Consider the following 27,705-nt stretch of genomic DNA (forward strand, 5'->3'; position numbering starts at 1 on the left):
CAAATCAACATGGGATAATTTGAGATTAAAATTGGGGTCTCAGGACAGAAGGTGAAAACAGAGTATGTCTTAGGCAATTCAGGACATAGCACACCTACACATATATTAACAGGGAAGGTGTCTTAAGTAACAATGCCCAGTTCCTGAAGGGTTGCTTCAGACTCAGCATCTGCTCTCAACCCTAGCCCATAGCTCATTACAAACTCATGTCCCCATTGCATAGAAAACATCACTCATATGTGACTTTTAGCATATATGCTGTCCTTAACACTTTATATGTTGGACAAAGCAAAATGCTCTCCTAAAAATTCTTGTTTGGCTTACCTTACAGCCATTCAAATCTCAGTTTTATCAAAAATACTCCAGAGATGTTTAGAAGCAAGATCTAATAAAAGTAGTTAGTAAAAACTATTATTAAAAAAATAAATCTCTGTGTCACAGGCTATCTTTTACAAATACATGTTAAAGCTACAAGAATACCTGGTTCTTGATTATAAAAATATAAGAAAAATAAGATAATGAGCATAACTATTATTCATTCTACTAACTCAAGAAGAATATAAACACTGCTATGCTCATCTTTTTATAGTGTCTATATAGCATAATTAATAAATACTGAGTTAGCAAGTCAACAGGTGGTTATAGGTAGCAATAAATGACATATAAATATAGAGAACTACAGAGTCTAAGAAAAGTCAAAATTATGCCCAGTTGTTTTGTTCAGAAAAAGCATGATCAAGTTCATTACATTTAAAAGTTAATTATAATTTTGATATGCATGGTTGAGGGAAGGGCTAGAACATTCCAGGGGAAAAAGAACAAAATTCATGGAAGCAAAAACCAGAAAATATATATGCAAAATCAAAAGCAATAGTAAGTATTTCAATTTCATGGAGAATTTAGCTTCATTTGATTCAACAGAGATTTATTGAGTGCCAACTGTTTGACGAGGACTATTTTTGGCATTGAGGGTGCAACAGTGAATCTAGCAAAGTCCTTATTACATGGAGTGTGTATTCTATTAGGAAAGCAGACAATACCAAAAAATATTATAAAAAGAGTAAAAAATACTAGGAGGAAAAATTTAAGTGGCATAAAAGGGGTTACTTATTACATAATTCCTGAGATAAATTTTGAGTGTGTAGTTTTGAGTGAAATCAGGGAGTGAGTCATGCGGTTCTATGGGGGAATCCTGATTCAGGAGAAAGGAAGAGAGGATTGGAGGGGCAGAATGGGAGGAATGGGAAAGGATTCTCATATTGGGAAAAGTAATCAGGAGACACGTGTAGTTGGAGAGGAGTAGCATGAATGAGGAAGAGAGTGGTTAAGGATGAGGTATGGGAAGTAGTAAGGGCCCAGAATAGCTGGGGTTAATCAAATCGTGCAAAAGTCTTTGGATTTTATTCTGCCTGGGAAGACAGGTGCAAGAAGGTAAGGGGTTGTCCTGATTTACCTTCATTTATAAAAGCTTACTCTGGCTGCTTGTTCAAAACTAGACATAAAAGTTTAAAAGAGGAAGCAGAATCATTCTTTAAGAAGTGAAATTTTTAAAAAGTAAGGCACAGAATTTACAAAATAGTCCAGAATCTAACAAAATAATTTCTGTTTCAAGATTCAAAGTTCCTCAGTCAATAGTGAAATATGAATGAAGGATCCATTTTTACTTCAAAACCTAAGTATATACCCAGAAAATAGAATTTAATCAAATTATTATTTTTCTTTTTTATAATTGATAGCAAAAAGGGTAATGTCCTGTTTTTCAGTTACACATTCCAAGTAGCACAGAGTATCTATAAACTATTAAAATGGCTGTATATATAAAAATATATATTTCTGTATAAAGTCCTTAAAATAAGTATGTGACATCACTGAGAAAAGAATAACAAATTTATCATCTATATTTTATTTTGATAATTTTAGTATTTTCCTATTGTGTAGAATGTGGGCAGGTGACAGTATAGTGGTAGACTTGTGCGTAGGATCTGAATCTAGGCTGCCTGGATTTAAATTCTGACCTTACCGTTAATGAGTGGGATTATGCACACTGAGGTTCTTAATTTTCCTTTGCCTTAGTTTTATCATCTACAAGTGGTGATTAGAATAGCACTTATCTTGAAAGAGAAAATGATTTAAAATACAGAAAGCACCTGTAGCAGTATCAGCACATGGTAAAAACTCAATAAATATTAGTCATCACTATTATGGCCACCATATTACATTGCCTGCTTTGCTTTGTAAAACAGCTAATTGTGAGATATAAAGACATCACAAAAGCTGATGCATGTTAGAGTCAAGCACACTGTACACAAGTATTAGCCAGTCTAGGCCAATCAAGTTTACATTCTTGGAACAGGGCAATAAATTCTGTTTGTTCATTTCTCCCTTGTTACCTCAGGAGATTTGGACTAGTTACCTCTGGGGCAAAAGATTAGACTGAAGGAAAGATCTGATCAAATCTGTTCACTAAGTGATACAATAGTTGAGTTTAGTATGAGTCAACAGAAAAAAAAATATTAAGTAGCTGCTTTATACAAAGCTTAGACATTTTTAAGTGAATATAATATTCCATCCTTGTCCAGTTACACTCAACATGAAACAGCAATACAAAAGAGGAAGCCAGATCATAATAGAGGTTAAAAGTAACATGATTTGACCTCTTAAAATTTTCATTGTAAGAATGCAGGACGGAGACATCAGTGAAAATGATGTATTCCTCAAGGTTAAGGATCATGAATTCTATGATTAGTCACTTGAGCTTTCATTTCTAAGCAATAAAAAGCCATTAAGAATTTTGGATATGGAAAAAAAGCATGAAATAACCTTAGTCAGAAACATGGGGTGGGATTGAAAAACTCAGAAATGATTGCTGTTGCACTGGTGAAAAATGATGAGGGCCTGTGCTGCTCCTGAGAAAACTGGACATATTTGCTTTTATTATTAATAAAAGTTAAGCATGTTGATAGCTTGCCATGATTTTTTATCTTCCTGGTTCTTAAAATATTGCCTCCATACCTTTGTTTCATGGTGAATGCTCTTTATTCATGCCAACCTTGTAGCTTTATCAGGGTCTGGCAAAAATAGGACCTTTATACCACCATGGTTTGTCTCAACCATAGGGACAGATGAGCACATGACCAAGACAAGGCCAATCATAAGGGAGCCTTCTCTTTTACTATAGTTACTAGTTTAGACGTGGACCAATTAAACACCTTCCCTGGGATTTTTCTAATTAGAATAATAAGAAAGAGCTCTCATTCCTCTCTGAACCTGAAGATACATGGCTATCAACTTCCATCTTCTTGAGAGTGTATACACTATTGCCATTTCCTCATATGGAAAAAGCTTAGCAGCAATATAAGAGAATTATGTGACTACACAAAGAAAAGTCTAGGAGGAAGATGGAGAAATTCTTTAAAAGTTTTGAATTTATACTTATTAACAATGAGAGGTATGCCACCTTGCCTTTTCTACTATTTGAACAGTTGAACAACAGCTTCTGCTTTTATTTTTAAAAAACAGAGTCAGGTTTTTGTCACTTACAATCACAAGAATGTTGACGATTACAAATGTTATCATACCTAATTAAAGGAAGATTTTTGATGACTTTTTAAAATCTTGATATAAAAAATTAGCTTAAAGATGTTTAAAAAATGATGGCACTGAGAGTACTTGAAAATTTAATTATAAAATGACAAATGGCATCTTCCAACTTAAGAAAGAATAAGTATAGAATTTGAAAATAGTGCTGTAAATAGAAATTAAAATGCATAGTTAAAAAAATAATACATAGATTTACACTGAGTGTGCTTTTTGACAAGCAAGTATGCAAGCACTTCCCAATCTTAGGAGAAGCAGTTTCTTCCACAGGAATTTCATATACATTTCCTGAAAAATGAAGCACTTCTGATTTATTCTCATAGAAACAAAGAAGCAGTAAAGAACACTGGCATACTATTAATTATAACTAGAAACTTGCCACAACAGAGCAATCTAAGTAAACTACCATGGTGCATGTAGATGGTTAGAATTGTGAGGCTGGTCTTCCATTTGAACTGGGACATGTTGCTGTTCAAGGCAGGAAGCAAATGCGGCATTTTTTCCAGGACTTTCTTCTTATACCAATTTGGCATTTTCAAGTCTGTTTTCAAAAGGTCCACAGTATGGTCTTAAAATAGTTACATAGGTCAGTTTTAAATATATATGCATATATAAACAGAGTAGATAAATAGATAATATCTTTAAGAATGGGGTAAGTTTGGCTAATTAGCAATAGTCTATTTCATTAATGTTTTGATAACATGAATTTGCCAGAATTCAAAAGATTCCTTTAAAATTCTAAAAGATTTACAATTATGGTAAACCCCATACAAATAACTATACTGATTTTCCTATTTATAAATCAGCATATTTTGCATGTTGAATGAGGTATTACCATCACAAGTTGGGAGTGGATGACTCCACCAGTGGTTTTTTTCACATAGAAGGGGCTCTTCATGACTCAACCTGTATCCTGGATCACAACTAAATGAAACAGTAGAACCAATGGAGAAATCATGACCATAGCGACGACCATGTACAGGTATGCCAGGATCCAAGCAAGAATATGTGTTCACTGTAACACCTGGAAAACAAAGGGGAGAAAATAAAAAGTAAGCTTGATTCGATTCGAATTTGCTGTAAATAATTCCTAGTTCTTCAAACAACAACAAGCAATGATTTTTACAAATAAAGGTACTCATACCTTATTTTTAAAATCAGAAATTTATTTAATAATTTTTTTTTCTTATTTCCTACCAGTAAGGATCAAATTCAGGTCATTTAATTATGTAAGAACTTGATGAAAATGTACAATTATCTACAAAACTTTGTATTGACACAAATTTTGTGTATGTATGCACATATATAACAGTAATAATCATAGCAATAGTTAACATTTCTTGAACTTATTTTATTCCAAGCACATTTCTAAATATTATATAAAATTGTCTCATTTAATCACTAAATAAATAAATAAGAAGAGTAGAGGCATTTTGCAAGGTATGAAAATATGAAAACCAGAACCATTCTAAGTAAAACCGATTAGTTCATTTCCTCTGGTGGCTAACTGCTGCTGTTACCAGTAGTCTCTAGTACACTTCAGTGTCTCCTGATATCTTCCTTGCAATTTACAATCCCTAGCTGAGATCATACCATGGCAATGTTTTTCCTTTAATAAGATATAGCTTCTCAGCCTTGACACTAATGACATTTTGGACTGGATACTTCTGTGTTGTGGGTGTCCCATGCATTGAAGTCTGTTTAGAAACATTCCTGGCCTTCAGCTGTTTGATCCCAGTAGCGCTTCTTCAATCATGACAGTAACAGATATCTCCAGATATTGCTACACATTTCTTGGATGCAAGAACGCCCACAATTGAAAACCACTGGTATAAGGTATAACAAGTAATTACTATTTTTTCTTCCTGTACAGGAGATTTAAACAGTGAATAACTACTATTTCTATATTCCAAAATAGTAACTAACATTTTTTAAATTTTGTAATTACATTAAATCACATTTATATGAGAACATATTTATTTGTATTGGCTACCCAATTTAAAAATGAAGCTAAACAAAATAGTGCAAAACAGAAGTTTAATTTTAAAGAGGGAAATTGTACATTTTAAGTATATTTATCTAGCAAATTCATTTCATCTAAATGCTACTTTTTAATGAGAAACAGAAATATATTAGAGACAATTTTATCTTCAATACAACTTTTTTTTCATTGCTTTAATACTCTATGACTAATGGCACGATATTCAAGTCATCACCCTGAAAATTAAGATTCCCAATTTAGACTTTACTATTCTAAATTGTCATTATCTCCCAATGGTCATTCTTTATATCAATCAGATAAGTCTCCTCACTAGTTTTATGTGTTCTCTCATAGGAATACCTTCAGTTTTCCCCTTAAGGTACACAATCTTCTCAGTCTTTAACAGTAAAGTTTAGATGCCCTTCCTTCAGGTTTTAATTTCTTCCAATGTTCGAGGTTACATATAACTTTCCTTTACATAAAACTCTTAACATTGTAATAAAATCCTCTAAAATCAGAGAAATGGGGGGGGGGGGTTGCAGAGGTAATAGACAATGCAAATTACAGTAAAATTTAATTATTAAAAACTGATTTTAATGGTTTTGGTTACTGACCTACATAGAGGTCAATGAATATACAGCATTAATAATTCATTTGCCTTTCTTGGTTTTTCAACTGATAAAGTAGGATGATATATTTCTTTTATGTCTTTCACTGTGCTGCATTGATCTAAGAGTCATGAAAATAAGTCTAAATAAATAGTTCATAATTTATTGACAAGCAAATAACTCAAGGCATAATTCAAGGCAACGGAAATGTTGCAAAATTGAGAAAATAAGAAACGTCATGATGAACTAATATCAGTATGATTTATTAACAAATAGGCATTATTAAAAATTAAAGCACAATTGATAAGTAGTTTTAGACGATTCTTTTTTTTTTTTTTTTTTTTTTTTTTCTTTGAGACAAAGTCTGGCACTGTCGCCCAGGCTAGAATGCAGTGACTAATCTCTGCTCACTGCAGCCTCTGCCTCCCAGGTTCAATCAGTTCTCCTGCCTCAGGTTCCCGAGTAGCTGAGAGTACAGGATGCACCGCCATGCCTGGCTAATTTTTGTATTTTTAGTAGAGACGTTGTTTCACCGTTTTGGCCAGCTTGGTCTCAAATTCCTGACCTCAAGTGATCCACCTGCCTCAGCCTCCAAAGTACTGGGACTACAGGTGTGAGCCACTGTGCCCAGCCAGTTTTAGAAGGTTCTTAAATTTTGGCAATGTACGTAATTTTTGGAAGTACATCTCTGGATTATATCAAACGGCATTAACGTAAATCTCATTTTTCTTATTGTTTTATAGAGCTTTTTTTTTTTTTTTTTTTTTAAAGGTAGAATCTCAAAATAGACATTTTTCTTATTTAGGTAATAAAAATACTTGAACATTTTATGTTTCTATTTCTACTACTCCTCCCCTCAAATATCTATTGATCATAAATTATACATTATTTTAGATATCTACCATTTTCCTTAATTGGAAAAATATACATTCATACGAAAAAATATATATTTGGACATGAATATATGTCTATAGGTTTGTTTTGTATACGTTTTCAATTTTAAAGTTTTATATAATATTTAGATATACAAGACTTAATTATATTCATATTTCAAGCAATACGACATAATAAACAGATGTGATTTTTCCTGGGGAAGGACTACAGAAATAAATAAATTATATTCCTAAAGTCCACTCTATGTTGTTATAAGTTTAATGTGTTTTGAAAGTTATAAATAATCTTATCTATTGATATGGTTTTTGAAATCCCTGTGTTTTGGGGGGCAGATAGAATGGGGTAAAAATGCCTTGGGAAAAGGAATACAACAGAAACCTGGGGTGCAAGCAGTGGTGGCATTGCACTCATTCCTTTGTATAGGATTTTGGTCACCTGGGGAATTACTTTCCCTTTCAATGAATTCGATTAAGAAAAATAGAAATACACGAAATGTCAAATGTATTATTAATGTTCTAATTAGTAATCTAGTGATTTTGAGGTTTGTGAATAGTTCGTTTGAAAAAGATTTTAGTTACCTTCAGCTAAGGAAACAGTAAGAAAGAGATGAATGAGAAGGCTTTTTGTTTGTTTCTTGGTAAGAAAGGATTTATGATGTTGAAGACTATTTCACTGGAGTAAATATACTACAAGACTAACAGAATAAAATGAGAGAAGTGGTTTCTTACAGACAAATTTAAATACAAAGTTATTGCATCCTACTAGATTTGGCCAAATTAATACCACTGTGGCTCTAATCAATCTCAATGTTTCTCAGCTTTCAGCTTCCAATTCTTCATTTAGAACACTAGCCATAAAAAATAACTTGGACTATGCCACTAAGGACATATAAGTGACAAACTTGCTGACTGAAGGTATGCATTTGAGCAGGACTTCTCATTTTTATTTCTTATCTGACTAGATTATGTAGGAGAAATGTAAAGTCTATCATTTATTAAGAACGTACTGCATGTTAGCAGTTATACTGACATACTTTCCATGTTTCGCTACATTTAATCTTCAAAATAGTCCTGTTTCTGACAAAGACCACATACTTTGGGTGGAATGTGATTGAATATTATTTACTGGGTAAAGAATACAGCAATGGAACAAAAGAAAAGCTGCCTGCATATTGATATCAATTAATTACTAGTGAGAATTAATTTTTTTGAAGTAGATTTTTCTTCTAAATGACTAATTTGACTCAGCTTTAGCATACATGTTAGACTAAAAATCCCAGTTAAGGCACTTTAGTTCATTTGAACCCCTAAGTATGTGTGCAATCTTTTGTTGAACTTTACAATGATGTTTTCAAAACATATTTTCATTGCCACAAAGCTCAAAATAAAGGAAAGTTAATATAGTTAAACAATACTGTAGATAAGATGATTAACAAAAAGTAATGATCTATATTGACTATTATTTTAAAAATCCATGACTTCATTGACTGTATCTATTTAAGATAGATGTCCAACAGCAAATATAAAACTATATATTTCAAATGCAGAATTTTTTTCTTGAGGGGAAAGGGGTCATAGGAGACTTGAATATAAAAAGAAATAATGTAATATATGCACTTGAAATAAAGATATATTTTAATAACCCTCTTAAATGTGCTGTTAGATTCATTTACCAAAAGTGCATTTTATGCAAAGGTATATGGTTATGCATTCATGATGAAAATGTATGCACATGTAAATTTATATGTATTTGCACACACATAAATCTTATGCAATAACAGCCACACGTGCAAGATGTTTAAAAAGGAAAAAAAAAAAAAGCTTGTTTCTATGTTCATATCACCATCAAAATTTTTCAAAAATCAAAAATATTTTAGACTTTTTAACAAAACCATGAGATTTAATAGGGATTATAATGATTCCAACACTATGAATTATAGCTTGTATTAATATGGTTTTCTCTATATTAATCATATATTAATACATATATGTATACAGTTTACATTTTACTTTTAATATGATTTTCAGTATTTTATGCAAAATAATAAAATTAAATATTTTAAATGGAAAATATGTGCAATTACTGTGAGGAAACTATAAAAGAATAACTGAATTTGTGAAGTAAAAGCTAAAACTTTCATATATATCTTAGACTGACAATTACTGCCTATTATCTGCTTTATAGAACACACAAATAATTGGTACATAAACTTATTTTAAATAATGATTTGATACTTCTGACATTTCTTTAGTATTTCATTTAATAATGTTATTAGATATATATTGCTGGAAAATCAGTTGCAGAATTTACTAAAACACACACCTTATAAAGCATTAACCTTACACATGAAGGAAAGCTTTGATTTAAAATAAATAAATAGAGCTACTATTTCTCTTAGTAAAACTATAATAATATAAAATGTAGGGCAAACAGAATGAGGAAATCAAAAAATTTTATCACTACTTACTTTCATAATGAATCTTGAAACCATTATTGGAACGACTGTTGTCTGTTGTAAACAGAAGGTATATAAAATTACTGCTACTAAATAGAAACTGGGGCACTTGGGTGCCATTGTAAGATCCAAGCAATGGTGACAGAAGATTTGGCCCATCATGAACTTCCAGAACATCATAATTCAGTTCAGTCTGAAATCTAAGATTAAAAGACATATGTGAAAATGTATTTAAAATTAACACTATATAAAAAAAACAATGCTTTAGATTGCTATTTAAATTACTATTTAAAATTTTTACCATTTTATATTATAATTTTCTTTAGCTTATCTAATATCTAAGATGTCATTTAAGACGTCAACATTTATCAATACCAAAGGTATAAGCTCTCATTCCTATGAAAAATTATTAAAAAGTTATGTATATACTTGTTGTTCCTAAGTATAATTCTTTCAAATACTATAAATTATCTTCAGTAAATAACTGTCCTGTTCATGAATTAAACATATTATTGGAGTTATCTTTGGTTGCCTTCCTCATTTTTATGGAAAATCATGTGGTTTACATTTATTTTCAATCAGATAATCAGATTCTCATCTTAACAACATATACATTTCAAATTTGACATCTGCTTTTATAATTATTTTTTATTCAAGTGTTTTTTATTGATGTATAACATTTATACAAATTTTTAGACAAATCTATTTTGGCTATTAAATATGTGATAAAGTTTGTATTTGAAAACAAGTGTTCTAAGTAGTTAATAACTAATGATGCTGCATTTGATGTTTACTAAAGGGTCAGCAGCTCTACTAAAGACTTCATCTACATTAGTTTATGTACTCCTCCCATTAACCCTATGGTGTAGCAAATATTATTAAACCCACTTTCCAGGTAAGAAAACCAAGACCTTCAAAACTTGTTTTTGTTTGTTTGTTTTTGTGTGTGGTTTTTTGTTTGTTTGTTTAGAGACAGAGTCTCACTCCATTACCTGGGCTGGAGTGCAGTGGTGCCATCTTGGGTCAGTGAAGCCTCTACCTCCTCAACTCAAGCAATTCTCATGCCTCAGCCTTCTGAGTAGCTGGAATTACAGGTGTGTGCTACCACACCTGGCTAATTTTTCTATTTTCTGTAGATACAGGTTTCATCATTTTGGCCAGGCTGGTCTCTAAGTCCTGATCTCAAGTGATCCACCTATCTCAGCCTCCCAAAGTACTGGGATTACAGGCATGAGCCACTGAGCCCAGCTGCCTTTAAAACTTAAATAGTATTACATTATTTTAAATAATAGAAGTAGGCATCAAAACCAACTCTCCTTGACTCTAATCTCTATGCTATGATGTCTGATTTTATCATTAGATTTTTGGTTGCTCTGCTGTTTTCAAGTCTTTAAAACATATTAACTTATTTTATAAGCATCAATCAACACAAAGCTACTTTTAATATGTTTAACATCTATTTTAATAAAAATAGCATTTTGCATTCTTTCCTTGTGCTTCAAGGTTATACTGCATCCTGAACCTGGATCCAAGATCCAAACTGTGGAAAAATCTTTATGTGGACTAAAATCTTTTTCTCTTGCCTGTGATGTTCTTGAAGTCTAGAAAATTATTTTTCTTACTTTAACCAAAATTTTCCTACATATTTTTCTGTTTCACCTTAAATATGTGCAAGACTTCTTTTGTCCTCACATTGTAGGTTATTCCCTCTATTTTACTGCCACAATTTACTATGCCTTTTGTGACACTAATCACAGTTGTATTTACTTTTTAGACAACTGTTTCCCTTAGAAGTCTATAAATTCCATGAGGTTAATCAGTGTGTTTTTGTCAATGCTTCGGTTACAGCAGACACTCAAGAAATATTTATTGGATCAATAAAAGAACAAATGCATCTTAAAGTTAAAAATGTCTTTCTTTTCTTGAGGGTAGTTACTAATTTTACCAAAAAAAGTACTCAATATAATAGAATGTTTTGTATTAACCATGTGTTTTTACCTATTTAAAATACATTTTCCAATAAAGTTTCAGTACTTTATTTCTTTAGTTATTTCCAGTACACATTAAAAAATACTGGTTAGTTTGATGTGTCTACTAATTTTCAGAGAATCAATTTTATTATCATACTTGCCAGTCTTTTTCAGTGTTGTGAGATTAAACCAGTTTATTACTCAAAACCAAAATGAATCCAACTCAAACCTGGTCAAATAAATGCCCAGAATTAATTGACTGGATTCAGAAAAGGTTACCAACTTTAATTCAATATATCCTATCAGTCTCTGATATTATTATGAACACAGCATATAACATATTATTCAAAATTAAGTATATAATTTAATACTGTTTAGGATGCACAATTGAAATATTTTTCCATTTGTACCACTATTCTTCCTATTAATCAGTAAACAGTATAAGTGAATATTTGAAGTGTATGTTCATTCTAATTTTGCAACTTGGAATATATTGCATGTGTCTCATAAATGTTTTCAATGATATAGTATAGAGAAGGAAGGATAAAGTAACACTAAGTTATTTAAATAAATGATCAGGCACTTAGAAAATTTCAATCTATTATTTGGTTGTTTTTTAGTCACTCTATTGTGTATATTGAAATTGGAGTTTCACTTTGATAGCTAGTCAGCTGACAATAGCCAAATTAAAATGCACAGAAGAGTCAGGGATTACTTTGGATTGACACATAAAGATACTTAATTCTTTTTTTTTTTTTTTTATCTTTACATACTTATAAATTGATATCAAATCTTTATTGGCAAAGAAAATGAAGTAAACATTGTGCCATGCCAAAAAGAGTAGTTTTCCCCATAGTAAAGGAAAATGGAACACATATGACAGGTGAGGAATATGTAGAATCTGCCACATTAACACCAGTAAGAAATCTCAATTAAAAGACTCACTTTGCAATGGCCCATTAATTACAGAACAATTAAATACTACATAAAATTAAACCTACTTACATACTAGAAATAAATTTCAGTTCATCCACAGATCCAACACTCTTTCAAATGTATAGAAAGAAATGTAAACTAAAATGACTAGAAAAAAATTTATTAACTGACTTAGGAAAAAACATTTCCTATTAAACCTTAAGTACCACTGCTTAAAGGGTATCTATGGAGGCCGGGTGCGGTGGCTCACGCCTATAATCCCAGCACTTTGGGAAGCCAAAAGGGCGGATCACTAGGTCAAGAGAGGGAGATCATCCTGGCCAACATGGTGAAACCCCATCTCTAGTAAAAACACAAAAATTAGTTGCGCATAGCAGCACATGCCTGTAGTCCCACCTACTCAGGAGGCTGAAGCAGGAGAATAGAGGAGACAGAGGTTGCAGTAGCCGAGATCGCAACACTGCACTCCAGCCTAGGTGACAGAAGGAGACTCTGTCTCAAAGAAAAAAGAAACTTATCTATGGAATTCTCATGTTTCCTTGCAAAAGTGAAAACCCATAGTTCAAAGGTTCTCTTTAAGAAGGAGCCACAGAGGCCGGGCCTGGTGTCTCATGCCTGTAATCCCAGCACTTTGGGAGGCCAAGGAGGGTAAATTACTTGAGGTCAGGAGTTCAAGACCAGCCTGGCCAACAACGTAAAACTCCATCTCTACAAAAATACCAAAAAATTGTAACCCCAGCAAGTCGGGAGGCCGAGGCAGGCAGATCATGAGGTCAGGATTTCAAGAGCAACCTGACCAAGTGGTAAAACCCTATCTCTACTAAAAATACAAAAAAAAAAAAAAAAAAAAAAAAAAATTAGCCAGGCATGGTAGCACCACTGCACTCCAGCCTGGGCGACAGTGCAAGACTCTGTCCCAAATTTGGAAAAAAAAAAAAAAAAGAGGGGGGGCTGGGCCTTGTGGCTCATGCCTGTAATCCCAGCACTTTGGTAGGATGAGGTGGGCAGGGCAGATCACAAGGTCAGGAGTTTGAAACAAGCCTGACCAACATGATGAAACCCTGTCTCTACTAAAAACACACAAAAATATTAGCCGGGCATGGTGGCACATGCCTGTAATCCCAGCTACTCAGGAGTCTGAGTCAGGGGAATTGGTTGAATCCAAGAGGTGAAGGTTGCAATGAGCCAAGACTCCAGCCTTGGTGATAGAGGGAGACTCCGTCTTTTCTTTCGAATGGGAGTTTTCACATGATTTAAATTTTTTAGATAGCATCTTGCTTTCGCTCAGGCTGGAGTGCAGTGGTGCAATCTCCACATACTGCAATGTCAACCTCCCAAGCTCAAGCAATCCTCCCACCTCATCCTCCTGAGCAGCTGGAACCAGAGGCGAGCACCATCGTCCCTGGCTAAATTTCGTAATTTTTGTATAGATGAGGTTTCGCCATGTTGCCAGGCTGGTCTGGAACAGCTGGGCTCAAGCAATCCACCCAGCCCCAATATCTCAAAGTGCTGGAATTACAGGCGAGAGCCACTGTGCACAGCCCATGTGATTTTTAATAACTGTTAAAATTGAAAAGTTTCTTGCATTTTCCAAACTACTGACATTTCCATCTGGGGTGTATTCTTTGATTCACCATCTCCAGTGTGCAGTCACATGTGTCTCTGAATGGAGATGAGAGCAATGAGAGCTTCAGCATATTCTGTACATTTCTACAATTTTTCTCCAGTATGAGTCCTTTTATGGCTTTTAATAGAACTGGGGTATCTGAGGCCTTTATTACATTCTTTGAATTTTTTCCAGTGAGTCTTTTCATGTCTTTAGAAACTAAATGCATTCTCATATTCCTTATAATCATAGGATTTCTCTCCTGTATAAATATTTCTTTCTTTCTCTCTCTCTCTCTCTCTCTCTCTCTCTCTCTCTTTTTTTTTTTTTTTTTTTTAAGAGACGTGGTCTCGCTGTGTTGCCCAGGCTGGAGTACAGTGTTTGTTCACAGGCACAATCCCACTACTGATCAACACGAGAGTTTTGACCTGCTCGGTTTCTGACCTGGGCCGGTTCACTCCTCCATAGGCAACCTGGTGATCCCTTGCTCCGGGGAGGTCACCATGTTGATGCTGAACTTAGTGCGGACACCTGATTGGCATAGCCCAGAACTTCCTCCTGGACTCAAGTGATCCTACCACCTCAGGCTCCCGAGTAGCTGGGACTACAGGAATGAGCCACTGCATCTGGCTCCTTTTTTTTTTTTTTTTTTTTTTTTTGAGACAGAGTCTTACTCCGTCACCCAGGCTGGAGTATAGTGGCACGATCTCAGCTCACTCACTGCAGCCTCAACCTCCCAGGCTCATGCGATCCTCCTGCCTCAGCTTTCTGACTAGCTGGAACTACAGGCGTCAGGCGTGCACCACCCCAACCAGTTAATTTTTTTTTTTTCTTTTTCTTTTCTTTTTTTTTTTTGAGATATGGGTCCTTCTCGTGTTGCCCAGACTGGTCTCAAACTCCTGGGCTCAGGTGATTCCCCTGCCTCAGCCACCCAAAGAGCTGGCTACACCTGGCCAAATGAATTCTTTCATGAAGTCTAAGGTAATTTGAGAAAGCGACGACTTTACCACATTGTTTACAACAGTCAAAGGGTTTTTCTCTGGTGTGAATCATTTCACGTATTCGAAGGAAGCTACGCCACCCAAAGGCTCTCTACCACACCTTTTACATTCATATGGCTTTTCTACACTGAGTTTTTTCGTGTCTTTGAAAACAACTGGGATAATTGAAGGTTTCACCACATTTATTACATCCATAAGGTCTCTCTCCAGTGTGAGCTCGTTCATGTGCTTGAAGGGACGAGGGACATCTGAAGACTTTGTCACATTTTTGACATCCGTAGAGTTTGTTCACGTCTGCGAAGGGGAACTGGAACAATTGAGTTTCTTCTCGCATTCCTGACACTGGTGCGATTTCCCCAGCGCGTAAGTTCTGATTTCACGTGTCCGAACGTAAGTTGCAGAAATGAAGCCTTTACCACATTGTTTACATTAGTAAGGTTTTTTTCCGGTGAGAGTTCTAACATGAATTTGAAATAAACTGGGATAATCGAAAGGTTTTCCACAGTATTTACATTCATAGCATTTTCCTCCAGTGTGCATTTTCCCATGTTTTTGAAAGAAACTGGAAACAGTGAAGCCTCTCACGATTTCCCTACATTTATAGTGCCTCTTTCCAATGTGAGCTCATTGATGGATTTGAAATAAATCGGGAGAATGAAAGGCTTTCCCGCACACCCTGCATTCATAAGGTCTCTTTGGAGTTGGTGTTACTGTGCACCGTGGACCACTCCTGGGAGAAATGGAGGCTTCCCCAAGTTGTTTCTGTTTACGGAGCTTCTCTCCCCATTCCCCACGACATTCACGTCGTTTCTGTCTGGCGTGAGCTCTCATGTACTTGTCCAGAAATGAATGACAGAGGAAGACTTTCTCACACACGCTGTATTTGCATGGTTTCACTGCACTATGACTTTTCTTGTTCAGGTGACAATCTGGAATCTGGTTGAAGGTTTCTCTGTGGTCACTCCCTTCTTTATGTCCACAGAGTCTCTTCACCAGACTTCCACAGAGGCCAGGTTCCTGTAGGTTACCAGCATCACATCTCTGTAGAGCTGCTTCCGGGAAGGACTCAGCAAATCCCACTCCTGCTGGGTGAAGTTCACATCCACATCCTCAAAGGCCACTGAGTCCATTTCCGGCTTCCAGATGTCCTGGGTCCTCGCTGGGGCTCCAGCAGCCAGAGTCGGTTTCACACAACAGAAGCCGCGGTACCCGAGAACCTGGGGCCTCTCAGGCCAACTAAAACCCGGATACTTAATTCTTAATAGAATAGCAACATTAACCGGTGATATAAAGTACATTGCTCAATATCGGTGAATCTTTAAGGAAAAAATCACTGCCCTAAGTAACTATAAAAATACATTTTAATAACAAGCAAAAAGGGATAGGGTTACATAATAAATTGAATTTATTTCATTTTCTGTTTAAAAATAGAAATTTATATAAATTTCTCATGAATTGCCTCAATTTAGTGTTTGTTTATGAAATTAAATTTATGGTTTATGTTAAACAAATATTGTGGTAGCATTAAATGTTGCTATAAGTGAAATTGGATCTAATCTTATTCAATTTTTGTTGTCTTTAAAAAACATTATTCATGTAATCCAAATCCATACTAACCAAATTGAAATAGTCCTCATTAACTTAAAAAAAAAAATTCTCTGAAAGACTGATAGTGATAGTATGCATTCAGGGAGCTGAGGATAGGAAACAGAAAGACACACTTTGAATCATTGATAGTGAAATGAACACCTCTTACTTAGGAGCTGCTGAACATTGAGAAAAATTTTAGGAACTATAGGAATAAATAAAAACAAAAATTCTTTTGCAGAGCTGAGAGTAAGAATTGTTAAATGTTTGGATATATTAAGAAGAGGTAAATGGTTTAAAAACATGTTTGTTGGTGTTATTGCTATTTTGTTTTGTGTTTTACAGGAAATCATATTTCTTACGATTTTATTGACAAGTTGTTGAGACAATCTCAAAAAGAAAATGAATGACGAATAAATTGGTAAATATTTTTGTAGGTTAATTCTAATCATTTTCTCTATTTGGGAATATAGAAGAAAACTACAAAATAGTTATGCCACCGTTTAATTGTATTATCTGATTTTTACAAATTGTATTTTCAACAAATTTAAATGACTCATGAGTAGTGGAAATTAAGTGACATAATTCTGTAATAAATCATTTCTTGGAACCAACTTCTACAAAAATATTATCTAAATAAGAAGAATTATTAAAGAGTTGGCAACTAGTGTCCTTAGGAGATTTGGCTGGAAATCAGAAAGGAATTAGATATTTTCAAGAATCTAGTATATGTAGATACTTTAGAATTGATATTCTGTTTCTCAAAACAATCTTTAGAGAAAAATAAAGCACCAAGACATTATAAGGCCATTGATCAAGGATGTGGTAGACACACTTAGGTCTGATTTCAAAGTGACTATTTTATGCTGCTACCCTAATGGATAAAACTCACATATTTTTTTAACTTAAAATACCTTGTTCATCCCTTTGCTACTGAGTTATTGCTAACTTTGTGATAGCTGTGTAAGATGTAGATTATTAAAAGAGCCAATTTTCTGACAAAGCACATGGAACACATACAGCCCTCAACCAAAATCTCATACCCTTAAAAGTTCTTTAGAAAATAATAAACGGAAGAAGATATTTAAGGGCTTTTTTTCCTTTGAATAGTTCAATTCAATAATCCTATAGAATTTTAGGTGGAAGTAAAGGAAGGGACAATAGAAGGCTCAAATCCCCAAAGGAGCATTTATTTCAGTTTACAACATTTAGAAGAATTTAGGACTTAATTTATTTTATTTATATAAGGTTGATTCAAAAGAAATATGTTGATATGAATGTACTCTGTTTATTTTAAAACACTGAAAATACCATTAATAAATTATTAAAGCATTCCAGCTCCTGATTATTCCAGTGTTTGTGCCAATTAACAAAGAATAATTTTTTAGTGATTGATATTAGGGAAGTGGAAGGAGCCATGAGATGTATAATTTATTTGAGTGGGTAATTTCAGGATTAAGAAAGGAGACACAGTTGACAAGTCCTGCTTGGTGATGTTCATGGGGAGAAGCCACAGTCTTTAATTGTAAGAAACATTCCTCACCCCAGGCCTATTCTGGTCTACCTACAAGACAGATTGTTGTTCCTGTGCACAAACCCTATATTGAAAATCACTTTTCAATTAGACTTTCTTGCTTCTAGCCTATTTTAAAAGATTTGTGCCTTAATCAATAGATAAGAGAATAAAAGTGACAGAGTAAAATGTGCTAAGTAATTATATTTATAGAAATTAAATTAAGTTTTTGTTTATTTAAGTAGTGTTACATTTTATTAAAATGGCTGGAAAGATTTCACCAGAAAGGCAATTTTGAAATGGTCTAATTTCAAATACAGGCTGTACAGTATATGTGAATTCATTATGAAGAATTCTACAGGTATTTAAACAAGATAGGCACGCAGCAATGAGGCCTATATTGACCTGTTGGAAGGATAGAAGATGCATGCTAAGAATTTTGGACAGAGAAAATAGGACCTTCAAACAAAAGTCCAAAATCAAAAGTCAAAATATGGATGCTTTCTGAATTGCAGGCATTGTTTTGTAATCAAACTGTCAAGTGGGCCACTCACAGCAGCCTACTTTGGGCTGAAAGATACTAGGTATTTATCTATTTATTTAATGATGATTAATGACTCTCATTAGCAAATCAGCAGATGCTTTTCAACATAATATTGCACTTTGTGCTCCTAAAGCTTAACGTTTTAGTCATATTATTTTAGGCTTATACAGTATTTTAAAAATGAATAAGGGAATAAAAGAAAACGTTATTTTAAAATAACATTCCAGTTTCAACTAGCTAGAAGGCGGAGAAAGGGTGATGTCTTCATAAGAAAACACTGCTGTTTGATTAAAAAAAAAAAAGAATTAATTAGCATGTTTGAAAAGAAAGGCAATATCCATTCCAACTCCCCAACATCACCCACAAAAAACAAATAGTTAAATCACTCTGTATAATAAAGTAACAGGTATTTTGAGACTTACCCTGCTATATACCAGAAGGGGCAGAGGGAGTGGGGAAATTAGGACTGAAGATCCTAGATGCAGAAGAGATTAAAGATGAATAATGATTTGGGATAAGACAGGGGATTGGATAGATACAAGAAATTATTCCTGTGATGGGGGTTATCAAGAAAATTTAGAACAGTGTAAGCTTATTCAATCTTAAATGACTAGATTGTGCAATAATCTGCTTTCATTGTCACCTTTATTATGGTTTTCATGAGAAGGAAAAAAATGATACCAATGTATAATGTTGACAGAGTGCAGCAGCCTCATGTCTCTATTAAGTAGGGTGATTCTAGAGACAGAATTTAAATCCAGAAGTGAACAAAAGCACCCACAGGTATTTTTGAAAGCTGAAGGAGAGAGTAGATCTTGTATGTTAGATGGGGCTTAAGCCTTTTAACTTGAATATTGAAGGATATGACTGGTGAGAATCATCTGGGTTATAGATACTATGAACTGATACAAATAGAGTAAAATGTGAAAATAACGCATTTTCAACCACCTTTGCACCTCCTGATACAAAATAATGTTTAGTCCAAACAGAAAATACTAAAATTATGTGCTTGACATACTATATAAATATATATGAGATTAATTCTGACAGATTGACAAATCCACTTGTTTTTCAAATGTAATATATTAAATTTAAAAATGGAAAAACATGGATGAAATCTTTGTCTTATTGTTCCAAATCAATATATATCATGCTTTATTGTGTATTTCAAACCAAATATAATTCTGTGTGATAAAGTAAGGTTGGATAATTTTAGTTCAACATTCATGGAAGAAATATATTGGAAGAAGATTTAATAGCTAATAAATAAGATGCTTTTCAATATTTCTAAAATTTCTATGGAAGCATAAGCCTTGTAAACCAATGAATAGAGGACTTAGTTTTAACAAAATAGCAACAACAACAAAAAAACTGCCAAATGAATGTAAATAAAAACTTTTAAAATGTGTAAATCTTTGTTGTGGGCTGAATTGTGTTTCTCAATATTCCTATGCTGAAATCTTAACCCCTAGTAGTACCTCAGAATGTGACTATATTTGGAGAAAGAGCTTTTAAAAGGTAATTAAGGTAAAGTGAGATCATATGGATGGACCCTAATCCAATGTGACTGGTGCCCAGGACATAAAACACACACACACACAGAAAATCATGTGATAATAAATGGAGAAGACCGTCATTTACAAGGCAAAAAGAGAAACCAGAATAAACTGTCCGGTGGACACCTTGATCTTAAACTTCTAGCCTCCAGAACTGTGAGAAAATTAGTTTCTGTTGTTTTTGTCATACAGTCTGTGACACTTGGTTATGGCAGCCCTAATATAGAAAACTAATACAGTCCTAGTAAACCATGTAGGCTATAATAAGATAGTGTTAAATTAAATTTAGCTTAAAACCTGCATACTTTGAATTCCTGCATAAGAAATGGCAACTTAACAAAGAGTATAATCTTATAATAAATAGCTGAGTTTTATCCAATTACAGATGCCAAGCTTCAGTCAATAACAGGCCACCAACTGATCAGATCATATCTATGTGAAGCAAATGTCAAGCTGTAACCAGTCAAGCTGTTACTGTATGTCACTTCCTTTTTCCACCTATAAATACTTTCTGCACAATTGCCATGTGAAACTCTTCATATATACTGATTTAAGGTGCTACCTGATTCATGAATTGTTCTTTGCTCAAGTAAGTGGTTAAATTTAACTTCTCTAAGGTTTTTCTTTTAACAGTAGAATGAACCCAAGTGAAATGGGTTCATCTTTAATGCTTTACATCTTTTCAAAATGGAATCTGTTTTCTTCCATGCAAATGTTAACACTAGTGTGGACAGAAAAATTCAGTGAAGGACTTTTGAGTTAGGAAAGAATCAGGTTAAGTGTGTAAAATTCAATCTTAAGTCAATAATAACTATATTCTGCTGTACTTACATGTTTTTCATGTGGCTGTAATGCTTAAAAAAGGTTTTGTTCATTTGTTTTTTTAAGAAAGGGGTTGGGAGATGAGAGAAGTCAGTGATATAATTGAGAGATTATATAGATAAATCTATTTTGATTTGTAAATTGTGATTTAATAATATACCAGAAGCTTCATTCTTTCAAATTTTAAAATATTCAATATTATAGCCTTTTACAATATAGATTATTTGGTCAATAATACTAATTTTTCTAGGGGAAATAAAAGGTCAGCTGTTCAACCATTACCACATACTATGTGACAGTCATTTTCAGAAGGACTTATAGGTGTAAGCACCTATAAGTGTGGGTAAATGTCTTAGACTGCACCACAGTGTTGATATGAATGTGTTTACAGCAACTTTGCCTCTTACAACCTAGAGGAGCAGAATTCACAGGCCCTTCAACATATAGGACAACTAAACTCATTAAGTTAAAGGTCACATGTTCATATCTTAGTAGTATGCATGTACATAAAGCAAAAAGGTCGATCTTGCATATTTTAGTAGTACTGATACAGCATTAAACAAATAGAAAATTCACTTGAAAACAGGCTGAAAGGTTAAAAGGGGGCAAACAGATGGAAGCTTTCACAGCACAATTGACTACTACAATAAAATTATATGTTGACTTGGTAAATGCAAACAAGAATGTCAACTATTCCTTTAGATAATATTTTCTTTAAAAGTAGAAAAAATATTGTGAGACCTTTCAAATGTAATTTTGATAGAGTGTCCAGGTTCAGCTTCAATCACCCACTCACAATTCAAAGAGTCTTTGTAGTATCCTGGCCATCCTGGTGAGAGAATCACTCCACTGGGAGCTGAAAAATGGCCACCACAGGGGGCTGAAAAATTAAATCAGAGAACAAGTAAGAATAAAACATTCAGAATAAATTGCAGATATTATTCTTAATGCTAACTTTTTTAAGGCAAATCTCTGCATATCCTTATTAAATAGTTAATACTATAATGATACATCTAGTCAATTATTTCTGTTAAAAAATTATTTTTCTAAAAAGGTAATTTACATTTCAAAATATGAAATAGCAACACTTAGCATGACCGGTAATAAATTGCTCATCCTTAAGTCTCTAAATAATTCCCCTTACATATATTCTTGTGTCTCTATCATCATCTTTGTCTTCAAAGCTTGAAAGAAAACCCAAGTTGTTAGTTTTGGTTTCTTTCTCTTTTATTTTCTTACTTATGTTACCAAATTTTACCAATCCCCCTTACACACTGTCTAAAGAGTTTGAGCTTCCATTTTCCAGAGTCACTGCTATAATTCATTCTTTCAGTGATTCAGCTTTTTACCTTATTTCTTATCTGCTAATTTCTTTCTTGCTTTAGTCCAGCTGTAAGAATAATGTCCTCCAAATTATAGTTTTATCATACCATGTCCTAGACATCTATCTCCTGTCTTAGATTTGTATTTTGATCTCTTTTCTTTTTAGTATCAAATTAATATTCTGTTTATCATTTCAAATATTCTATTCTCTGCTTTTCCCTAAACTCACACAGAATTGAAACCACAATGATAGCATTGTAGTTCCAGTAGTACTGATTAGGTCATTTAGTGTAAGCACTTCATTTTGGAGCTGAGTAAACCAAATTTTAGAGAGAGCAGCTTGCCAAAGTTGACTAGGCTGAAAAGTCTTAAAATCAATTTCAAGCCAACTTTTGCAAAACAAAGCCTTAGCACTGACCCTCTTCTATTATTTCCTGTATTGGTAAATGAAACCACCATCTGTCCAGTTGCATAAACTAGAAAGCTAGAAGTATTCAGTTTTCATACTTACATTATTTTTATCATTTACTCCTATATCCAACCCATTCTCAAGCTCACTCTTGTTTCTCTAGCTCCATGGCATTCTTCTTAAATTACCATAATCTCATCCCTAAAGTATAGATACAACGTCTGAACTGGTCTCTGCATTTACACTATTCTCCATGCTATAGATGCAGTGAATTTTTTTCTTTTTAATTCAGAAAACTTACCATGCCCTTCAGCGAAAACTTTCTGTGTTGCCTGATAAGGCTGTGTAGGTTCTAGCTGTTCTTTATTCTCTAGCCTTAACTTTTTACTCCCCCCTTTACTCTGCAGCCCAGCTACATTATCCTGCTCCACTTTCAGGAAGTATACATAGGGAAAAAAACAAAAGAGTATTTGAGGTATTAAAAATTATTAGGAGAGGAAAAAAGACAATGTATACTAGATCAACTTTTTAACACATCATTATTCCTGGTGACTTACTACATTATTTTCTTTACATCTTCCCATTTAAACTCTTACCCATCTGCTTATATTTTTCCTAGCTTGTTTCTTTCTGTTTTGCCTTACAGAATTTCTAAAATCAATTGCTGTAGACACTACTTTACTCCTTTTTATTCTTTAAATAACTTGATGGAACACAAATGAAATAGTAAATATGTATAATTTAACCTAAGAATTAAACATTACTGTGAAATTTCCATTTGAGTAAAACATTTTCTATATGAAATTGCCAAAAGTTGTTATTTGTATGACAGAGAACTTTCATAAAAACTAAGTTTTCTTACTTAGTAGAATTTAATTTTGTTTCCTAAAAAGCTTTTAAAGGAACACATTTTCATAAGGATTATTTACTCTTCCTAGTTATGATGACTCATAATTAGGTTTCCTATAGGGTTATGCATTTCAAAAATGAAATTATGTGCATAATAGTCACTTAAATTATCATATTTTACAAGACTGAACTAAGTATTTTAGGGAAAGTCCCCGAAATATGGAGTATTTCTGAACAGAAATCTTTATTATGTCAGCAACTCACATTGTTCCAGAAAAGCATTAATTCATTCAACCTAATCATCATTAGAAGAGGTAATTAGTCATAAAATTAACAATTGAGTAACGGGCCATAAAGGTTTGAAAAATAAAGTACTGAGAAGCATTCTGACTTGCCACTCAGTCCAAAATGTGAGGGAGGCAAAGTTAGGAGGGGGCTTTAAAGAGAAGAAGTAGCCTAAAGATGTTATTGCTGTTTATTTCCTAAAATGGCTCTACGGAATAGTGAACCTGCTAGTGATCCTGCTAGTAAATCCCTCACATTTACTTCAGAAAATGTCATAAGTCTCCTACTTACCACTTACCACTCACACACAATTGAAACCACAATGATTGCATTGTAGTTCCAGTAAGTACTGATTAGGTCATTTAGTGTAAGCACCTCATTTTGAGATGAGTAAACCAAATTTTAGAGACAGCCAGTCTCCTACTTATGACATTTTCTGAAGTATCTTCTTTCTCACTTAAGGTTTGGAATTTCCCAAAATTATTCTTCTGAAAGTATAGGAACAGACTCTCTAGAAAGTCTACACCCAGGAAGAGAGACACATGCTCACATGGGCCAGTCAGCAAAAGCCTCATGATTAAAGGGACTATCAGGCACATGAGGAAAATGTCAGTATGGAGAAGCCATGGTGTAGCAAGAGTGGAAGAGCATGGAGTACATAAAATGCAGAAGAAAGGAAAGACTAAATCTAGAGAAACAAAACAAAACAAAAAAACAGCTGTAGAAAAAAAAAAAAAAAGCTGCCCAGAGTTTTAGAGCAACCACCTAAAAATATTATTAATTAATTACATATATTTTATTTGTAAAGAAATCTAACTGCAGTATGACTAAAATACAACTATAAAAACAAAAAGTTAGTTACCCAAACTTAACAATTTTGCCATATCCATATATTGCCTATAGTAAACTATGTACCTATTGAAATTTAAGAAAGTATTATACTTTTTTTAACCAAAAATAAGCTTGTGTATCTCCAGATGAGACGATATTACACTTTAAAACGGATTTCTCTAAAAAACAGTAACTACTCCTGGCTTAACAAGGAAAATTTGGAACATACAGAAAGCAAAAAGGGGACCAAGGCCATAAAGAAGCATTTCAAAGACCATTCATTCATTCATCTTTTATTCATTTGCATTTCATTTCTTCAACACACCATTGTATGGCAGGTGTGTGCCTGTGTGGCATTTGTACCACTTCTACTAATGAACATTCATGGAATGTTTTCTATGTGTCAGGCACTGTGCTAAAAAGTCCCTTAAATTATTTTATATAATGCTCAAGATAATCTAGCCAGATAAGTACACTATTATAGATTAGAAAACTGCTATGTAACGATTTTAAATAATTTGCATGTGAGCTATCAAGGATTTAAACAAAGGCTATTTGACTCTAGAAAATTATTTCCAAATGACATTAAGATAGTCTTTTTCGTTTCCTCATAGTGCCCATGGTGCAAAAGACAGAAACATTACAAAAGGCAAAAATTTCATAAGTTCTGTAACAAAGGTATGTCCACAGTACAAGGGGCCTGGAAAAGGAAATGAATAAATGTTTCATAGAAGAGACAAATGGAATGAATTCAAGAATGAGTCAGAGGTCACCAATAGAAAAACTGAGGGAGGATATTATAAACGAGAGCAACATCATGTGCAAATGCTTAAAACATTTAGTTAGCATAAAGTAATGTCAATACCTTCTGGGGGGAACAAAGAAATGATGAGGAAATTAGAAAAGGACCTGGTTTGCTATAGTATGGAAAGTGAATTATGGCAATTGAAAAATTGTTGACAAAGGATATATATATATACACAAAGGATAAGATTGTCATTTAAGTATACCTGGATTTAGTGATATCAGGAGATTGTTACAACTATCTATCTAGGAAAGGTGTTATCAGAGTCTGAAATAAGGCTGTAGCAAGGAAAGGCAGAATATGCAAGGTATTTAGAAAGGAGAATTAAAAGCATTTATTCACGTGCAATGAGTGAGTCAGAGGGAGTCTAAACTGGTCCTTGAGCCCTTGGCATGTACAATAGGGTAGATGGTGATTCCATTTACCAAAATGAGAAATACAGAACAGGGAGGAGTTACATGTGGAAAGTTAATGAGATTCAGTGCTAAAATAGAAGGGTCTGTGAAATATCACAAGAAATGAGAAAACAATCTGGAGCTCTTGGCTATCCTAGGAATAATTTTCAACGTAAGTTGATGTTCAGGTTTCCTTGTAGGTTGAAGGTAAAGGTGAATATTTAGAGGGAAAAATGAAAGATGATTGAATATTCAACCCTTTGAAAAAAGATTTAATTTAATAAAATTAAGTACATGTGGTCTAAAAGTTAGTATATCACTATGTAACCAGGGGAGCTTATCCAACTCCCACAGATCAGAGGTTCTTGGCCTTGCTAACCTGAAAGAATGGGGAAAGGGGCCCCAGAAGTGCAGTTAGTTTGCTATTCAAATAAATATCGTAGACCCAAAGAGTTTTAGGGAAAAGCAATCTATTAGACAGAGAGAGAGAAAGACAGCTCCCACACTGTTGTGGGAGAGGATCCAGAGAAGGAATCCGTACAGGTAGGAACAGCTGGAGTTTTAACCCTTGAGTTATTCCCTCCCCATTCATGTTGTCATTCAATCAGAGGAGTTCTTTCAAACTTCCTGTGGAGTGATTGATATTTGACTCTGATACTGGATTGGCTGTTGGTCCACAACTCTGAGTTACAGAGCCCCCTCCTCCCAGAGCTTTCCACCGGTTTTTTTGGGACAAAGGAGTCTCACCTGGCTTTCTTTGCATAGCCGGCTTGCAGGAAACCCAGACAAGGAACTTTACATTTGAAACCCTCTGGGTCCCACATGGAGGCCTGGAGCCAGGAAACTCCTGCCTTTGAAACCATGCCCCTCGCGGACCCAGGAAGAGAAGCTTCTATAACATAGTTCCTCAATTACTGAGAATAGGGCTGGGATGAATTATTTGTTTGGGTCTTCCTCTCACCTGTGTGAATTGGGATAACTGTAGCAAGTAAAAGTAATAAATTCCTATTTAGTGGAAAAATAGAATAGTTTACATCTTACTTGTCAGAGACAACCTTTAGTGTAACTAAATTTAGACAGGCTTCTTCTTGACTCAAGACCATTCTTCCTACCTCCCTTTCCTAGACCCTGTACTTTAGAAAACTTGTATTTTTTTTTTTCCTCTGTACTTTTGAAATGTAAATTTTCTCCCAGCCTCTTGCTAGTTTTACAACGCAGGATTTTTTTTTCAATGACCTGAGAGCCATCCCTTTGAAACACCCTTAACTTCCAATCTCTGTGGAAGAGTAGGAACCTAACTTCAGTAAGCTCCAATTATCAAACGTAAGTGATCTAATCACTTTGGCCAACCTATTCCCTAGCATGCTCCAGTGCTTTTCCACTAGCTCACCCAGTGCTTAAAAACCCTCCCTCTCTTTTAAAAGAGTTGAGTTCCATCTGTCTTCTCCTTTGTAATAGTTTCAAATAGTCTTGCTTGCTCATTTAACTGTGATGGAGAAATTTTTCTTTGACATACAGATGCTTCTCAACTTATGATGGAGTTTTGACTTATGATCATAACTTGATCAGAAACATGGAGTAGGTAGTGGCAGAGCTGAGACTCAAATTCCTAGTTAAGAATTACTTCCACGGCCGGGCGCGGTGGCTCAAGCCTGTAATGCCAGCACTTTGGGAGGCCAAGGTGGGTGGATCACGAGGTCAAGAGATCGAGACCATCCTGGTCAATATGGTGAAACCC

General features: G+C 34.1%; 1 protein-coding gene and 1 pseudogene across 8 annotated transcripts in view; both read right to left on the reverse strand.

The window, feature by feature from the left end:
* The window catches only part of CSMD3 (CUB and Sushi multiple domains 3), a 1,243,168-nt gene that overhangs the window by 435,416 nt on the left and 780,047 nt on the right, over window positions 1–27,705 (reverse strand). For all 8 annotated transcript variants that reach the window (XM_039464529.2, XM_074387065.1, XM_074387064.1 and 5 more), the window contains 3 exons: window positions 21,812–21,950; window positions 9,548–9,735; window positions 4,433–4,621 (listed from right to left, as the gene is read on the reverse strand). In XM_039464529.2, the coding sequence (XP_039320463.1) occupies window positions 4,433–4,621; window positions 9,548–9,735; window positions 21,812–21,950 (516 nt within the window). The remainder of the gene's footprint in view (window positions 1–4,432; window positions 4,622–9,547; window positions 9,736–21,811; window positions 21,951–27,705) is intronic.
* Window positions 14,338–21,805, reverse strand: LOC141581485 (uncharacterized; annotated as a pseudogene).

The sequence above is a fragment of the Saimiri boliviensis genome, chromosome 15 (genome assembly GCF_048565385.1).
Source record: "Saimiri boliviensis isolate mSaiBol1 chromosome 15, mSaiBol1.pri, whole genome shotgun sequence".
NCBI classification, from domain to species: Eukaryota; Metazoa; Chordata; class Mammalia; order Primates; family Cebidae; genus Saimiri; species Saimiri boliviensis.